At 42.6% G+C, this 18,587-nt stretch overlaps 1 protein-coding gene across 1 annotated transcript; it reads right to left on the reverse strand.

Moving 5' to 3' along the window:
• Positions 1-1,792: 1,792 nt before the first annotated feature.
• Positions 1,793-18,515, reverse strand: XPNPEP3 (X-prolyl aminopeptidase 3). Its single transcript, XM_059472799.1, has 10 exons — positions 18,336-18,515; positions 16,736-16,852; positions 13,825-14,232; positions 11,893-12,095; positions 10,987-11,049; positions 9,527-9,640; positions 7,157-7,242; positions 6,481-6,664; positions 4,927-5,047; positions 1,793-4,122 (listed from the first exon to the last, which is right to left on the reverse strand). Exons 1-10 carry the CDS (start codon positions 18,394-18,396, stop codon positions 3,956-3,958), a joined length of 1,524 nt encoding a protein of 507 aa, XP_059328782.1. The 5' UTR covers positions 18,397-18,515; the 3' UTR covers positions 1,793-3,955.
• Between the last annotated feature and the right edge of the window lie 72 nt (positions 18,516-18,587).

The raw sequence follows: 18,587 nt of genomic DNA on the forward strand, positions 1-18,587 counted from the left end.
AATTTAAAGCCATCAATTTATGTCAGCGCAGAGTTTTGCTATCCAATTACATAAAGTATTAGATATCACATTTAAAACATTTTTGTCATTTATCTAATACAGATTTTTTTCTAAGTTTAACCCTAACTCTTTTCACCTTATGGTAATTCTCCTTGGAGTAATTACTCAATTTCCACAGCAATAATTTGGATACCATAAGAGCATGTAACCTCATGCTCCCCCTATCATTATGGAAGATTTTGCCTAGAAACATACTTTTTTCTCTTCCCATTATTTGAGATATGACACATAATCAATAACCTGAAACTGCATAAAACTTTCTCATATGATAATTCTATTGATTTTTAAAAGAAATAATTAAACTAACTGTTAAGACCAAGTTCATCAATACAATCTGACTCTTTTGTTCCTCCCTACTGAGTAGACAAATCAATCAGGGTTAGGAGACAGCATAACCAGTTTTCTGGAGCTATTGCACCATTCTGACAACGTACTGAATAGCCAGTTTATGCCCCGTTGTTCTCTCCTTGCTCTCCCATCCCCCTGGCACACATCCCTGCAGCTCTAAATCACAACCTTCTCCTGATTCTTCTCTTAATGCATTGCACAGGCCCAAAACTCTCCATCTCCATTCTCTTTACTGGGCTACCTCAGTTTGCTACTTCCTCCACCAGTTTCCCTCTCAAAATAATGAATGCAATTTTAGGAAAGACATACGGTATTTTTCCACATAGAGGTAGAATGCCAAATCGTGTTAAATGTCAAATTTCTTTCCACTTCAATGACAGAAGCAAATCTGCAAATTGGTGCTTCTGCTCAGACTGTATTTAACAACAGGACTTTATTAGTTCTCTGCAAGGCAAAGCAGTGCCCTGGCAAAGGTGAAGTGGAAAAGCCAAAAGCCTCTCAGGGTTCCTCTGGAAGTAAAGCAGCTTCTCCATAGGGATGGCTGGCTCTCATTTTCTCATACTCTGATGTCCTTAAGACGTGTGCCACATGAAATCAAATCTCTCCCCATATGAACTTGTGCATACCTCAATTTCTCTTTCACCCCCTGTGATCCCACTAACGCCCTCATCAAGCAGCTGTCGACTTGTGGCACCACTGAGAGCTGCTCCTGCACCCAAGTGGCTGCAGTGGGGAATCTCTTCTGTGGCAGGAGCAGACAGTCTGGCAGGATGGGATCAGTGCCAGGGGAGGAGCACCACAGGTATGTGCCATGCCAGCAGCCAGAGAACCCAGCTCTTTGGGGTTTCTTGATGAAGGCTGTATAAAGTGTTCAAGGATTTGGGTGTTTGCAATGGACACTGCAGCATGTGTGTAGGTCACAGATTATTCATCTCTGCAACAAGTGAGAAAAAGCCTTCAAAAACTGAGGTTCATAGGATGCAGATTTAATACCTTCTGTGAAATGCACCCTTTACATGGAACAAGAGATTCAAAACAGCAGTTTATGCTGAAAAAATGGCTGAACACAGTGGAAGAATTACAGAATGTGCATGGCCTAAATCAGACACAGCAGCCATGGCAGATCCATTACTTTCCACTCAGCAGTCACAGAGACTTCTTTACTAACAGTAACATTCATGTGCAGCATTCCTAAGACCTATTGGTGTTTACAAGTTCCAGGATTTTCCTGAGAGAAGTAGGAATTAGCATGTGCCTACATTTGACAATGTTATTTCAAGTCCAAGACAGGTCACACACAATTAATAAATCTCCCTGAAAAATAATGCTGTTTTTGGAGGTGCAGGTATCTATTCAACAGCATGCAAATTGATGGCCTGAGAAATTATTTTCTACAAATTGTTTTATTTTAAAAATAATTTGTATATGCATTTTAAAGGCCTATTTACATTAAGTACCATTATTAACTCTGTTAGATGTGTGGGTGGATGTGCAGATCAGCTCACACATGTATCTCTCAGATTAATGTTATTTTAAGCTGCTTACACAGTTCCAAAATCCCCAAGATTTGGCCCAGTTGATTTGGTTCTAACAGGTGTAATTGGTACAAATGTATCAGAGATCAGAACATCATCAAAAATACTCATCAGGTCTGTGTTCATCCTTAGGAAGCCTCCCTTCTAACATTTTAGGCTGTAGCTGTCACTGAAACACAGGAGTATTTTAACAAGCGCTGCCATCAGAGATTAGCAGATTCCCTTAAATAGGTGAAATTTGATACACTAAACCCTGAAAAAGCATTTTTTTGGTCAAGTTTAGAAAACAAAAATATGGCATGCCTTGGCTGCCTTTCAGGTGTCAAAATTCAAACCCCAGTGCATGCACCCAGCTCACATTGAATGCAATGAGATGCAAGACACTGCCCACTTGGCCTTCACTAAGTGAAACAAAAAAAAACAAAAAGAGGAGGGGGAAAAAAGAGAAAAAAGTGCAGATTTTGCTAGAGATTACACAGCGGCAGAGGTCAAACTCCAGAACCCTGACCACCTTCCTCACATGCTTCTGGCTACATTCACTATGGGGAATTAGGCCAAACTGGGGACAAGGCAGTGATGTTGATAAGAAAGTACAATGGATTAGGAAGCAGTGACATAGTGGAAATAGACAATCCAGGTAGAGAAGAGAAGAGAAAGAAAATTTAGAGTAACAGATGAAGAGCACTGAAAGCTACTGTAAGAAAGGAAGTAAGGTGATGCAACAGCAAGTGTAAATAACAGGAGATGCTGTGATGAGAGGCATTTTTCACACATGTTAAATAGCTGATTGTCTAAGCATTTTCAGTAAATACCCAGATGCTTGCCTCTAGTGGGTGTATTTACTATGGCCTGGATGGTAGGCTCATGGTCAGGGTAGAAAACTCTTCTCTTTACTCCTCATCCAGCCCCAGTAACATTTGCAGCTGCTTCAAAAATATTATCAGACCACTTTGGGAAAAAACCAAAAATCAGCTCTCATCATGCCCTCAGAGTGCAGAAAAGAAGAATTATTTTAATTCCAATTAATTCCATATAAAAGCCATGTTAAGACTTGACACTCGCCATAGGGCAGACTCTTCAAAACTCCACTGCTGAAGTCACTGGCACTTGCAGCACACAGCAAGCAGAGGCCAGAAAGGTGCTGTGACTGCCCCAGAACTGGACACCTCACATCTGGGAGACAACCAACAGCTCACCAGCGCAGTCCAGCATAATCAACATGGCCCTGCTTCCTAGGGTAGAGAGAGACTCAGAGCAGGAAAAAGGAATGGACCTTTGGGACAAAAGGAAGGGAATGTGGAAGACAGCAAGAATAGGTATGTCTACCCTTCTGAGCCCTATTTGTACTTTTTGAAATTACCAAACACTCCAAAAAGCTGAAAGACAAGCTGTTTTTCCCTGCTGCAGGCCTATTTTGCATGTGTCTGAACAAGGCCTAAACACATCCTTATCTTTAAAATACTAAAAGAATTCTCCACTGGCTTCAGATACAACCACCTCTCCACCAAACCCACCTCCCTGATTACCAGACTCTCTCCTTACATGGTTCTACAAAATTCAAGCTGACACTTTTTCATCCAAAACCAGCATTTATAAAAGCCTCCTTTTAAAAATCTGACTGCTGTGAAACTGCTGCTAAGGGGGAAAAAAGGGGTCATTGGTCTCAGCTGTTGTACCTATGCATCTGGTGGCACTGACAAAATTCAACCCCCCCAAGGGCCCCAGAACACATGGATCCACACAGCAGCAGAGGGATGAATCCACTTTCACATCATACAACAGTCTCACATCAGCACAAATCAGAAGAAAACTGCACACAGAGAAGGTTACTTTGTTTTTTCATCCCTCAGTACCCAAGCCTTTTGCATTCCACTGCCCAGTCCCAATCTTGGTTGGAAACAGCCATCAACTGTCCATGCCTTCCATCACGTGGCAATTACAGCCAGCTAAGGGATCTGCATCCCTGAGGGGCTGTGTCCCCCAAGGAGGATGAAAGGGGCAGAGAAGGGACATCATGAGCTGTGGCCACAGATCTGCTCAAGGTGGTAGATGTCCTTGGGACAGTCAGCAGACAGGACAAGAGGTGCATCCTCTGTTATCACCACATCATCCTCAATGCGCACACCAATGCCACGGAACTTCTCTGGAGCACTCACATCATCCTCAGGGATATAAATGCCTGAAAGAAGAAAGGGAATTAAAACACACAACACTCTCCAGAACACCACCTTTCCCTTTCTGCACCACCAGGAGAGTGAGGTTCGACTTTCAGCAACATAACGTGTTTGATCCTGAGAATTTTTAATATGGCAAGTTACTCTCTTTCCTCTCACCAACTCACTGTTGGTGGGCAAAGAAAGGAAAGTGTCCCTCTGTGCCTAAAGATATCAGCACATTAATAAAAACTTCCATAGCTACACCTGGCCTTTTCACACTTCTTGCTCTCAGTGTTACATTCACAGTGATGATTTTAACAATGTTCTGAATAGAGAGAGAGAAGAGACAAGCATTAAATATAAGTTTCCAGCTGACAGCTCCAAATCTAGTGACAAGGAGAAAGAAAGATTCCTCACAGGATGCCTAATTTGCAAAGCTAAGTTGTGAATCCCTGTAAATTGCAAATTGCAATGCTTGAGACACTACCAGTGACTGGCAGAAGTTCAGTGGCACGAACACAGCAAAAGACCCTGATTTCTGCACTGCAGTTCACCTGTGCTGCACAGCCTGAGCTCTACACTACTCTGCTTCCTGAGTTTACTCCCACTATGTGCTACTTTGGCTATGTTTGGGAAGGAAATAGGGTTTTCTAATACTGTAATGACTTTGGGAGGGGAATGACTTAAGGCTTTTCAATAATGCTATAGTTTCCAGCTTCACCAGAAAGGATGTGAACGCTTTGGTCTGCAGGACCAGCTAATTATTGAAAGGCAATACTGTTACCCTCCGTGTTGCATGTTTGTGTCCACCACTGACTGCTTTTTACCTGGTTCAATGGTTATCACCATGCCTGGCTGGAACGGGATTGATCGGGATATATCTGGGGTGTCGTGAACATCCATGCCCAAGTAATGGCCCACATGATGAGGGCAGTATTTTCGAACAGCCTAAGAGAAGACAGAACAAGTGTCACAGAGGCAGTTAAACACAGCCCAACTTGTTCCAATACAAAAGGGAAAAGAGACAGAATAGTTATGTAATTAACTAGCAGTCTTACTGCCACGCCCAGGCCACCAGGGCCTGCCTTCCATGTACTAGAACTGGATGGCCCTTAAAGCCCACCAGGTATCTATTATGAGCACATTGCAGATTGCCTTTCCCCTGCACTGACAAGAGCAGCCCAAACCCATCACCATCTCAGCATGGTGTCAACCTTCAAATCGCTGGGCTTTGCTGCCTAACCCTTCCCACCCCTTAAATATCCAAGCCCTGCACAACTCCCATCAGCAGACCTTCACAACTGGCTGCAGCAAGTGCAGCTGCTCCAGGCTGTGAAAGTGGCCTCCTATGCACAACAGAGCAAATGCTGTGCCGATTTCATTCAGTAGATACAGCATGATTTTAATCCACCTCTACAAGGCACGGACACCGCCTCTCCCCTCCCACCATCCTGATCTCCCTCCCTCTAAAGCAGGAATCAGCCACAACGCCTCCCTGCTCCACTCTCCTCACTCCCAGGGAAGCACTGGCTGTGCTTCCACCTGTCGGAAGGATCCGGCACGACACCCCCGTCCGCCCGGGCTGCCATGGCACCGGCACGGCGCACAACTAAATCCGGCAGGAACCTGTCCGGCTGCCAAAAGCCGTAGTGCCGTCACCTGGTTCCGCCATCTTTGCAGTACTGGCATCAGCACTCGTGCAGCTCTGCAGTGAGAGTGAGCGGGTAAACTTCTCTAACTGAAAACCCATCCTGTTTATCTGCAGGTTCAGCTCTAAGGCAGACCAGTTTCCCAGTCTTGTTCACCAGGTAGCTCTGTGAGTCCCAGTACTGACACAAAATGGTGCAGAAGGGGCAGCAGGTGGAATGACTGAGAATAGGATGCACCTTTTGGTGACACTGCAGATTTATGTGATGTTAAACAGACCACAAAAATATGAATAACTGCCTGCAGTCAAGCCTGGACCCAGAATCTTGTGTTAGTGCCCATAGCTCCCTTGAGACCGTGCTCTAAAGCTGCTTCTGTGCTGGCAAGTAATGCAGAGCAATGGGAATGGATCTGCAGAGTGAAACAGCAAGAGCCAAGGAACAAATATTCACACTATGTGCATATAAGACTGGGGATTACTTCAGACCAAATTGTGCACCAAATGGTTGAATCACATCTTGCAGTTTAGCCCTGTCTCAGAGAAATTCATTCTTGTGCTAAGACCAGCCCACAACATGAACTAAAGCACCATGTAGCAGCAAACAGAAGAGACATCCTGAAACCACATTCCTAACCCAAATTAGAGCCCTAAAACTACCCAAGGATAAAACAATCAGGATTAATAGGAGTAAACTAGAGTAAACGGGTAAACTAGAGTAAAAAAATTGAAGTACCTTGAAGAAATGGCTGTCAGTGATGCTGCTGTCCAGGACACCCAAGTCTTTCAGTTTCTGTCCAATAAGGCTCAGCATGAGGCTGTAGATATTTTCCAGACTCATGCCAGGAGAGCAGAGGCTCAAGCAGGACTTCTGGATATCCAGGACAGCTTGATACAGTTCTGCTTGGGGTTTGGTGAACCTGAAGGCCATTGAGTAAAGGAATATCACACAATAAAATCTCTGTTTCCAAGAGAAAAGAGGTTTTGTCCCCAGAACCTATTCTGGGTACAGATTCAGTTCAAGGATGGAGCAGGGGAAAACCAGAAAGCAGAGCAACTGTCTCCTTGTATGAAAGGCTACATCAGCAAATTCACAACTGGCAGAGCTATGTACACACCAACTGAAACTTCTGTTCTCTTACACACAACTGGAGTCAGCCACAGCTGAACGTACAAAAGCCCTCTCTGCACATTAAGCATGCTGTAATAGCTGAAAATAGCAATAATCACATATATTCATGCAGTAATTAATGAGGCAGTGGGGAATACAGCTGAATGATTACTTTATATAATTTGATTACTCTGAAGCAGCACAGAATGGGACATGGTAAAACTATGATTAAACACACATTCAATCCATCAATCATTTAAGAACTTATCAAAATTCTTCAAAAAAACTCACTGCAGCATACCTTCCATTGACAGGCCAGGTACGTGTGATGTCACTCACATAGCAGGAAAATTCACATCCACCATCTAGCAAGACCAGTTCACCATCCTGGAGAATAACAGGAAAGAATGCTCTGTGGGTCAGTCCGGCTATTAATGTTGATTTTTTTGTCTGACTGCAGGAAAGGAGGTTATGCTGCTGTTTTCACAATGTAGCTGCAGAAAAGTGAATTCCTTTTGCAGAGTAATACCCCAGGTACTACTGTTTATAAATAGGCTATTCCAGTTGGATTGTTGCTCTGTAAGGTAGTCTCTGACTGTTATGCTTATTTACTGTCTGAACTTTTAAGATGAAGATTTTGGAGTAAGAAAAAGGCATTTGCCTTGAATTATTCTGCTCTCTGAGACAAGTGCTATTTACACCTGGATCACTTACTCCAGCAAGTTCTGCCCATGACTCCTTTCACTAGAAGTTCTCAGCTATAGTGACTGAGACACAGGGGATTTGCAACCAAAGCATAGGATTTCTGAGCTCCCCACAGGATCACCAACAGCTACAAATTTACCCTTGTCATAGGATACGAAGACCCAGCAAAATCACTTTGTATCACAAAATCTAAGAGTGTATCACTGCTGTAAATGCATTGGTGAATAGTTTGTACAACCTTCCCTTTCTCTTCTAGGACTTCCTTGACTGTTTTAACGTCTTTCTGGATTGATCTGGTGATGAAGAAAAATTTTTGGAGATGTGAATATCCAATTCAATTCAGCAAAGCTGTTCCAGATCAATGACTACATATCTCCCAAAAAGTCACACAGAAGAAAGACAAAGGGTCAGGAACAAAACCACTGCCTTAAAGGGTCTAACAACAAATACAGCAGTAAGATGTTTTAAAAGTTTGGAGTAAATTCTCTACAGATTTACACAGGTAGAGATTCATTCCACAGATCCATGACTGTGCCAGCAGACATGATGTGGAACAACCAGACATAACTGCAGCATGTTAAGGAAAAGATTAAAGCAGCAAAATTTCACTGTTAGTGTTACTTCCAGTGCTATCATTGTGTACAGTTAAGTGACATAGACACAGCAGATAAACCAGCAGGGAGCAGACCTCACTATCCCACTGAATAGGCGGGCCATTAACTATCCTTTTATATTGTACTTTTTAAATTTTTCAGAATAGCTAGTTGAATTCTTTAAGGCAAATCTGAAATTACAGCACCTGCCATCTTCCAAGCAATTAAACAAGCTAAGTAACAATTTACTGACTAAGGGAATTCAGCCTGCAGTTTGATTGTCCAGTAAATGCCTTATACTGCGCTTGTCCTCTTTCTTTAAGGCAGAGCCCGCTAAGTAAAAGCCTAAATGAAACATTCAGATACCTCCCAAATTAGACACTTTGTTAGCCTATTTGGAAACATGATCTGTAAGAAGCAGCACACAAAGGAAGTATCAAGTTTATGGGTTTAATATTCTACCTAATAGTTTTGGAAAAAAACAAGAGACAGTCATCTAACTGAACAACTTTAACAGAAGCAACTGGAGTTACAGCAGCAGCCTGACCTTGGATGACAGAACAACAAAGGAAGCTTCTTCCTGCCAAAAGCAGTCTGTCATATCTTTTGTACATTTGTCTCGGCAGATCATTTCAAGGTCTGCTAGCATCCCAGCTTCAAGAAAAGACAATGCTAGGGGGAAAGTTTCTTTCTGCATTAAGACAGAGGAAAAATATGCTCCTCTGAAAAGTAAATAGTGAGCACGGCAGTGAGGGAATACTGCCCCTGAAAATGCTTCTCTGAATCGAAAGAACTATTGTGAGGAAAGCTGGAGAGTTCAATTCAACAAGAATCTTCAAAATAAGACAAAACATGTTCCTCTTCCACCTCTTGACATTTAATGCTGATCTGTTCCCTACTTGTTCCCCTTCCCTGCTTTGTTGGGCTACATGGAACCAAAATGCTTTTCAGCTTCAGCAGAGCAGGAATGCACTTTGCCCTTATATTGCAAAGGAAGGCCAAGGAATGCAAGTGACAGCAGAAGATCCCCTGGGCCTTTGTCCTACCTGTGACAGTGGCTCCCCTATTTTGTGAGGCCCCCAGCACTGCAAGCTGCTGTGAGAGCAGACGTGCACTAAATTATCAGCAACCCTGTTTGCAAGTCCTTGCACTGTTCAGAAAATGCTGCAGCAAGAACTGACAGGCAAGAAAGACAAGCTGAATCTGTCATTGACCAAGGTAAAATTAAGCAAGGCAGGATTCCTTTCTCTCGCTCACTTAAAAAATATGTATTGAAGTGCTTTGATCTGTTCAGTCAAAACAAGGAGCAGCTAGGAAACTTAGATTTGTACCACAGCACTGCATTTCAAGTTACTGGACAGCACAAGGGTTACCTTAATGAGCTGATTATTCTTCACATAGTGCAAAGTGTTCGATCTGTTGCCACCAGCAACAACAGGGGGGTATGCCAAGATGTCAGCACCACGAGCCCGGCACTCGAATTCAAACTGGAGGAACAATACAGAGAAGAGGAAACCATTAGTGCTGATTCAGGTGATTAACTGCCCTAGAACCACAATAATTCTTGTCCTACAACTGTTTTCCTAATTTGAACAATACAAAGTGAAACTGGAAAGTGAGTTGACTAAATGAAAGCAGTCTTTAATATTTTTCAAGGACTCTGGAGAAAAAAAATACAGAACCATCCACTTTTTCAAGCATTTTTCAAGTCTTTACTGGATCTCCAGGAAGCTTTTTCTGGTACAAGCCATTCAATACTGTCTCAAACATTCACTACATTGGCATATACCCAGGTGGGGATTTGTTCTTATATAAAATAATGCCCTTACTTGGCACACAACTTCGTGAATTTTGAAAGATCCTATATGTCAGCATGACAACATTCACGGTTTGCTTCTGTCTTTTAAAATTGCAAAGTATATTTACAGCAGTATCTATTTTTCATGACTGTTAAACTAAGAAGGTTTGAAAGCATACACTACCTTGATGTCTGAGAGGATAGAAGAAAAAAGCACCATAAGCCTCAAGATCTTTACCTTTCTTGAATCATGAAGCTGATGAAAGCATGGAAATTAATAAATTTACATCCATAAAGACCCTCAACATGTTAATAGCATATCTCTTCTATGGTTACCAAAATCACATGGGACAGAACACTCCAGGATGCCTACATGGAGCAAAGGTTTTATGATCCTGGTCTGGACTGGAAAACTGACCTGTAAAATACATTTTAATTAAAGTAGTGTTTTCAACTCAGTACTGCCAGTGCCATGTCAGCACAGGCCCATCCATGTAGTAACAGAGGGTGAAATCCTGCTCATGTTTCTTGAACTGGCATCTCACTGCAATTCCTTACAAAGTTCCTTACCAAATGTGCAGGCCAATTAGTCCTTATTTTGTAACTGAGAGGCACCTAAACTGCTTCAAAATGGCTGTGGTAATCTGATGTAGTAAGGGGCTAGAGGCAAGAGAAGCAGGCTTTACAAACAGGTGTTACAACTACTTAAATTTTGTACAATGGACTTGTATTATAAAATAAGGTGAAAACTTTACTTCCAATTGTTTAGCAGGTTTTGCATTTCAATATAGTACAAAAAGACATCAATAGAAGGAAACTTAGACAAATGCTACACTCCTTAAATAAGAGTACAGGAAGTAAAGCTGAAGAATTCCTCACATGGACACTTCTGTATGTCCAAGTAACCACAAGGTTTGGGTGAATAAATGTGCTACAGTGGGAGAAATGTGATAAAGAGACCTGACATTTCTGGTTTCCTGGAAGGATAACCAACATGCAGCCCTTCCATCTCACTTCCAGCTACAAACTACTCACCTTTGCATACAGAAAGGCTTCATCCACAGGGGTTTTACTGGCAAACATAGTCTCTGTGAAAGCCTATGAAAAACAAGGGACTTTCAGTTAGCAAAGGAGCCTGAACTGTTTTTTTTTTCACCTGTTGTCTCTTGAGGAGGGCACAAAATCAGCTGGCCCAGAACCAGAGGGTTTCACCATTTTCTTTGGTGAAAATGCTGTCAAGACTAGAACCAGTTAAAATGTATTCCTCCCTGTGAAACTGTATTTAGGGGATGACTGACTCTAGTTTTTGTAAAAAAAGAAAATAAATTAGATGATTGAGGCTGATCCCATGGTTTGGCATTTTAGAAGTTGTCTCACCTGTGGATTCCCTCAGGTATAACAGGATTGCCTTATGCAGCTTTTCCTTCAGAGAAGGACAACCTGTACTTGCCTTTTCTACTTGGCTATTTATTTTAATAACATTTACGAAACATTAACTGCATTTGAGGTATCTGTCAGATTTGTTTAAAAGTGGTCAATGAGTTCAAAAGGTACTTGAGGGTGAAGGGGGAATGCAGACACATTAATAGGAAACATCTTCATAAAAATCCTGTTTTCCTCAAAATAAAAATAATAGAATGGGAAAGAAAAATATTTTGGAAAGCAGAGAGGAAGCTGGGAACGCAGTGAAAAGATTAGCCTTTGCTTTTAAATAAAGTCTAACAGCTGCTGGCTTTTCTTCACTAGAGTTGTGCTAATTGAGAGAATCTGGTAGACCAAGCAGTCTTCCAGTTTCCCCTTGTCCTGTGGAGGAAGCCAAGCCCAGCCAGTGGCTGAGACACAGCAGTTCAGTAACAGATTAGACCAAAGCTCTCCTTCCAGCTCATGTCACCTCACCAAGGGAATGCACTGGTTCGTTAGAGGAACACACAGCCCCATTACCTCTGCTGTCACCCGGCCAGCTATCTTCATCCTCTCAATCTCTGCCGGGGATTTGATCAGCCGAAGGTTCTGCACGAGATGTCGAACGGCCTGGATGCGGTTTTTGCTCCGAGCTTTTACCTCAGCCAGGGGCTGCATGTAGTCAGAGTGCAGCTCTGCATGCACTGGTTTTCTCAAGTCATACCAAACCACGTTGGACTCACCTGGAAGGCAAAACAAAAGTTGACACTCAAATAAATGCAGACATGTTCTCCACATAAGAAACTAACTCACTCCTCCTAAATGACATCTGTTGCTGTATTTGAGAAAAAGAATTTTCTCTGAATCTACACTGACAGACTATATAGACACTTTCAGTGTCACGGAATACCAGCAATCTCTTCTAAATTTGGAAGATTACCAATTCATAGCGTATAGACTGGACAACTCCCCACTTCTGGGCAAATAATGGGGCTTACAACCATCACTTTGATTATATGTATCTGGCTCAAATCCATTCAGAGTTCACCTGTCAAAGTTGCACTTGTGTAAGCCAAGCAGCCATCACATCACAGTGCACTTTCGGAATCCTTCTCCCTGTCCTGAATCCGTCTACCTGTCCACACTGACCATGGAAAGCAATTCACCTTTTTGCATGGAATCAAGATCATTACCAGCAACACCTCAAGACACTTGGGGAAACAACTGCTTATTTCAGCCATTCAAAGAAAATGAGCTTACTGAGAACAGACACACTCACAGTGGAAATTTATTCAGAACATCAGTTAAAATCAACGTTCTCCTCATGGAACATTTTAAATGCAAAGGAGTATAAAAGCCATGGTGAGTCACTGTTGATGTCCACCATGACCCTCCTTCTTTGGTGAAAATAACCATGAGCAGTTGCTTACACAAAGTATCTAAGAAACTGGGCATTCATTAAAGAGTATTGCCCTTAGCTGATTTACTGCTTTTCATGGACCTCTCCCCAACAGAATTACAAACTTCTGACTCCATTTTAATTTTGATATTCCAAACTTCCATGAATGATCTATAACTTGAGAGGTGCCAAACCATGCCATGTGAATTCAGTGTTCCCATTTGTTTTTAAATTAAGAAAACCAGAAATTAATGATCATAGTCATCCTCTGTGTTTTCCCCAACTATACACATCTCATATCTTGCCTTGTTTTCTTTTTCAAGCTGAGTAGGTTTGTTCAGCCTGTATCTCACACACATTTCATGCTTTCTTTGATCATCCTTTGCCCTGTGGCTTACCTATTTTCAAGACATCATTTTTTGAACAAAATAACTGATTCCAATATGGTATTTAATACTCAAAATTTCTCTCCCTCTAGTTGTGTGACCCCTCCAAAGTCACACTTGCCCTTATTATATTGTCATGAGCCTTCTTCAGCTTTATTTTATACTGCATTTAAGTTCTTCCTGGACGATAGGTATTGAGGCTAAGTGGTGACGGGAGATGCAAAAGAATATTTCTAAAGGACAGCAATGTTTGTATTTCATGGGCAAGTAATCATCTAGCTAAATGTGAGTGGACTAACAAGCTCCCTGTGTGGATCATTTTCCAAGTCTACTATGAATAAAAAGTGTTCAAGTTTCCTGTATGTCATCTGGTCCTGACTCTGTCAGCAAACAGATATGACTAAAACAGAAACATGGTCTTGCTTATCGTGTTCCTTAATATTTCAAAGATATGCAGACTAGCATTCACATGGATACACAAGAAAGTCAGAAATTTTCAAAACTACATATCCATTGGTGACCCTCAAAGAGCTAACACGAACTTCCAACTGCCTTTGCCACAGCCATACCCCTTGTCATTCCTCAAGTTCATTTTAGTTTCAAAGTGATGTCACAGACCCCTTCCCAAACTTGAACCATTCAGACTTTGCAAACCATCCTCATCTCATTCCCTCTATTTTTTGTTACCTTTCAGCTTGGCCACCAAGTGCCTGAACTCCTCAATGGTGTAAGCTTCATCTACTCCTGTGAGAGCAATTGCCCCATCCGGGCCTGATCTGGGCCCATCCCACAGCTCTCGATTTGGATCCCTCCGGGGCACAAAAAGTATGGATTTGTGAGATGGCAGCGCTTTGCCAGGAATGCTCTGCAGCACCAGGATGCTGTCAGGCTCCTGAAACCCACAGAGGTACAGGAAATTAGTGTCCTGGTGGAAAATATAGGGGATGTCATTGCTCATGTAGTACGTGGGGTTGGACAGCAGAATCACTGTGTGGTCCAAACCGTCGCAGCCTTGGGCTTCCTTCTGGATTGACACCATCAGTTTGTGTCGGCGAAGAGCATATTCCACCTGTGACAATCCTGGGGTTACCTCTCCTGTGAATACAAAACAAATCAGATGCAGAAATTCAAGGCACTAAGGGTATTTTACTAGCCACATGCCTGATTCCTGCCTACTCCCTGATGCCTTACACGTGCATGGCTTCTTTGTAACCCCTCACAAGCCTTTTCCCTTGCTCCTCTTCAGCTTCCATTCCTACAGCACATCCTCATTCAGGCTGCTTCTCCATCATGCAAAGGCAGACATTGGTTTTAACCAACTGGACGCTGTGTTACATATTTCTGTGCAAAGGTAGAAATCCCAAAACCTGGTAGATTTAAACAAACATCCACATGTTTGCAGAGAATGTGTAAAAAAAAAAAGAGGAGGGGGCAAGGCAAACTGAACTTTGACTGCTAAAAACTGATGGGTTTTACAGCACGGACATTGAACAGAAGTTTGCCTCCTGAGGCTGAGCATTAATTTCCTCAGATAAAGCTAGAATGTTTGTTCAAGTACACACTAAGTCAACTCATAAAGTGACTATTTCTAAACCACAGGGGCCAGATTGGGTGTCAGAGATTCTGGGGGATCAAGCAGAAGCACAGAGGTTGCAGAGTCTAACCAGTCACGATTCCAGGTAGAAACAAACCACAGACGACTGCAGGCTGCCATCAGACTCCTGTTAAGGGAAGGGATCTTCTTCAGGGCATATGTAGCTTTTGTCAATATTTAACAATTCAGATTTTTCCAAAGTTAAATGCTGTATTTCTAATAACACTAACTAAGCAAATGATCTCTCAGACGAAGGCACTGTTTCAACTGCTCCAGTCACAAAAGACATGAAGTACAGCAATCAAGATACTCACCAAAACAGGACTGAAGTTCAAAGGACAACCAGCAACAACTGAAGTATGTATTTTTAAAATTGTGAGACTCCCTATTTATGATCTAAATTAATATAAGAGCCTCAATTAGTATCTTTGGCTAGTACCCTATCTTAATGTAGGTTGAATTTTGATACTGTTTGTTAACTTTCCACTTTCATAATCTTTTCTTCCTCTTTCATGTATTACACAGTGGCAATTTTAGAACAAAAATTGACATTTGACTTGTACTGCAAGTAGATTCTTGCATGAGTGCAGTAGGAGGGGAAGTTCTATTTGCATTAATTTTTACACTTTTTCGATTATATGCTCAATACCTATTACATGTAATAGTCTTTAAAAAGAACCAAACAAACCCAAACCGACCACACTTGTTTTACTCTGTGAATGTAGAAACGACAGAGAACACAGAAACTGTTTTAATGCAATCTGGCCTCACAATTCCACAATGTTATACTGCAAATTTCCTATGTTCCACTGCATTCCAGTCAGCTGTTAAACTGCCACAGTCCAGTGAATTTCAGAAGCTGCAATGGGGTGAAACATGGGGATCCCAGCTGCCTTCCAGCTGTGAGGCCTGGAAATTCTCTTTGCATCAAAGGCATTTGCTTTTTAAAACAATAATTGCAATAAAACAATGTCATATAATTTTAAGGAAACCACCTCTACTTTATTAAATGAAAAAATACTTTGGATAGCTAGAATTCACTCCCAGTGCTTTGGCTGCACTTTAAGGAGTCAGCCTTGCTTACTGTGAGCTGTCAATGAGTGCCCTAAGCAACCTGATCTAATGCTGAAGTTAGCCCAGCCTTGAGCATAATTTAAAAACCTGTTAACTGTGTGAGGTTCCTTCTCACCTGAATTATTCTACAATTAAATACAAGGGTCTATATATATATATATATAAATAAATAAATACATATATATATTTATACACACACACACACAATATTCATCTGTTCTCTTTTTATAGCCACCTATGGAAGAACACAGAATGTTTTCCTAGACATATTCCTGAATATATTCATGCTGCAATTTTTTGTTTGTTGTTTTTTTTTAGATTAAGTGTGGTGATCTTATGCCTACATGTTCATTTTCATGCATCTCAAAAAAATGTACAGCCCCAGCTTCTATCTCTACTGTCTAACTTCATAGTCACAAGCTTCTTTTTGTCCTTCTCCTCATATTGAATACTCCTGTAAACAGGGCACATTCTTTAGACAAGTGCTTTCCATTTATCCATGTCCCTCCCCATTCACCTTTGGTGAACTGCACTTTTGTTTTGTGACTCACAAGACATGGGATATGAACCATTCTGACACTTCAGCTTGCACAAAAAACTCCCTCTTAATAAAACCCATATTTATTTGCAGGACAATGAGTCCACAAAATGCCACAGCCACAAAAAGTCTGCAGCACCCAAGGAAACAACCCTGAGTACATCATGAGAAAAAAGAAAGAAACTATCAAAGCCATCACATGTGAAGCCTATTTTTGGAACCAGTACCATCTCAGACAAGGAAATTAGCTACTAAATATAATTACTGGCTAATGAAGGCAGTCATAAACACCTGAAGCCACAGACAACTCAATGACCCAGCAAATCTATATACTCAGAAAAACAGAGACAAGAAAATATCAATGACTGGCTCATGCAGGGCCCAAGCCTCACCTGGTTTGAGCAGATGTGGGTGTGTGAAGGGGCTGGGCTGCCCCAAATACCGGTTTGGAATCTTTTTCTGCTGGGCAGGCTGGATGGAAAATCTTCGGAGAGCACATGACTTGCAAACTAGAGGAAAAGAAATGCACCATGTCAAGGTAAAAAAACAAACTAAAACTTTCCAGTTAGGAAACTGCAGAACTGTGGGCTAGTCATCAGACTCTCAGGAGCATTCCTTCACTTATACAACATAAATATACCTCCTTAACTTCTCCATTTGCTGTGCATCACAAGTTTATGAAACAATGTGCATACAACTCAACTGACAATCAAATACTCATGGAACAGATAGAAATAAACAAATATACGATTAACCTGACAACCCAGCAACAAAACCCAGGAAGCTCTGTTGGTTTGCACATCCCAATTCATACAAATGGTGTTCCTGAGGCACTCAGCACTATCCCTCCCTTACTTCCCTCAAACACCACAGGGCTCCAAGCATGACATCTCTATATAGTCTCTTCTCAACTATGTCTTCAAAAATTTTCACTCATCTGGAACAATTATACAGTTTTCAAGGCTTTTCCACTTCTGTATTTTACTAATAATGCTGCAAACAAGCCATCAAATAATACAGGTTTACACAGTAATGTGATTTTCTTCTCCTGTCTGGGGGATACCCGAGAGTCCCTGTTTGTGTATTGACCTTCCATGGCAGCAGCATTGGCCAAACTGAGCAATTATGAATCCCACTTCCAAACCACACACAGCCAAAGCAGGTGAGTTTTAAAAACAACTACAAGTATGCATTTGTGATCTGGGAAGGGGAACGATAAGACAAAATCTAAAATTAAAAATTAATTGTCAGAAACTTTAGAATTCTTAATCACAGCCTTTTGCAGCTGAAGAAGCGCTTGTGCCTGAAAACAAATTATCCAGACCTGTAGGAATGAGAGGGTAGCCAGAAGGTAAATTCTATTTGATGTTTTGGAAAATGGTTGCTCTTTTTGCCTACTAGAAAACCAATTTGTGCTGCCATTCTTAGAACAAATACTTTTAGCCCTTCACCAGCATAAGCAAGGATAACACAAGAAAAGTTCTGCCTTTCAGGTAGCTGAGACTCCGAGGCTTACAGCAAAACACTCAGACCGTGGATGTGCTGTGGGAGCCAGTATCATTAGCCTCTAATTGAAGATCATTTACGCGTGACAACCAATAGTCATAACACGAAGCGTTCCCTGTGTGATGCTTGACTGGAGACCCGGGCGGTGAAATGTAACTGCAGGTTTTTGTGCAGCCTAGTTTAAATTGGTGTTTCTCCACATACACAGCAGACAAACGGGACAGCTCGCAGCCAGACGAACACAGCGGGCATTAAATAAAGCAACACCTTGAAGGCAGCGAGGAGCTTTCTACCGTTGCTTTATTATTCAAGTTGCTGCCTGTTCTTCCCTAGGATTCAGCCCTGACCGGGGCTGCCACTGCGCCGCCGGCCAGAGCTGCTTTCCCGCGACCCGAGAAGCGCAAGCGGGGCTGTAAGCGGCGACAGCCGGGTGTCGCTACCGGAGCCGCGGGCCGTGCGGGGTGTGGGGGAGGAGGGGTGTCTGACCTGCGGCGCCGCGCCAGGCCCGGGCCGCCAGGATAAGGCCCCGCTGCGGCAGGCGCGACATGGCCGGGCCGCCCGGCGCATGGCGGGGCCTCCCTGCGCCGTGGCGCCGCGCGCTGACACCATCCCGGCGCGCGGCCCGCCGCCAATGAGCGGCGCCCGCCGGCTCGAGAGCGCCCGGGGCCGCCTGCCGGGGCCGCCTGCCGCGCCCGCGAGGGGGAGCCCGCGGCAACGGCAACAGGGGAGCGGCGCCGC

Source organism: Ammospiza nelsoni, chromosome 5, assembly GCF_027579445.1.
Source record: "Ammospiza nelsoni isolate bAmmNel1 chromosome 5, bAmmNel1.pri, whole genome shotgun sequence".
NCBI classification, from domain to species: Eukaryota; Metazoa; Chordata; class Aves; order Passeriformes; family Passerellidae; genus Ammospiza; species Ammospiza nelsoni.

What these genes read in the sequence shown, in the direction of transcription:
- XPNPEP3 (XM_059472799.1), bottom strand. Translation starts at nt 18,396, where the DNA reads ATGTCGCGCCTGCCGCAGCGGGGCCTTATCCTGGCGGCCCGGGCCTGG. An exon ending in GGCCTGGCGCGGCGCCGCAG is followed by an intron (nt 16,853 to 18,335) that starts GTCAGACACCCC and finishes CTTTTCCTCTAG; the next exon opens with TTTGCAAGTCATGTGCTCTC. An exon ending in CCCACATCTGCTCAAACCAG is followed by an intron (nt 14,233 to 16,735) that starts GTGAGGCTTGGG and finishes TTGTATTCACAG; the next exon opens with GAGAGGTAACCCCAGGATTG.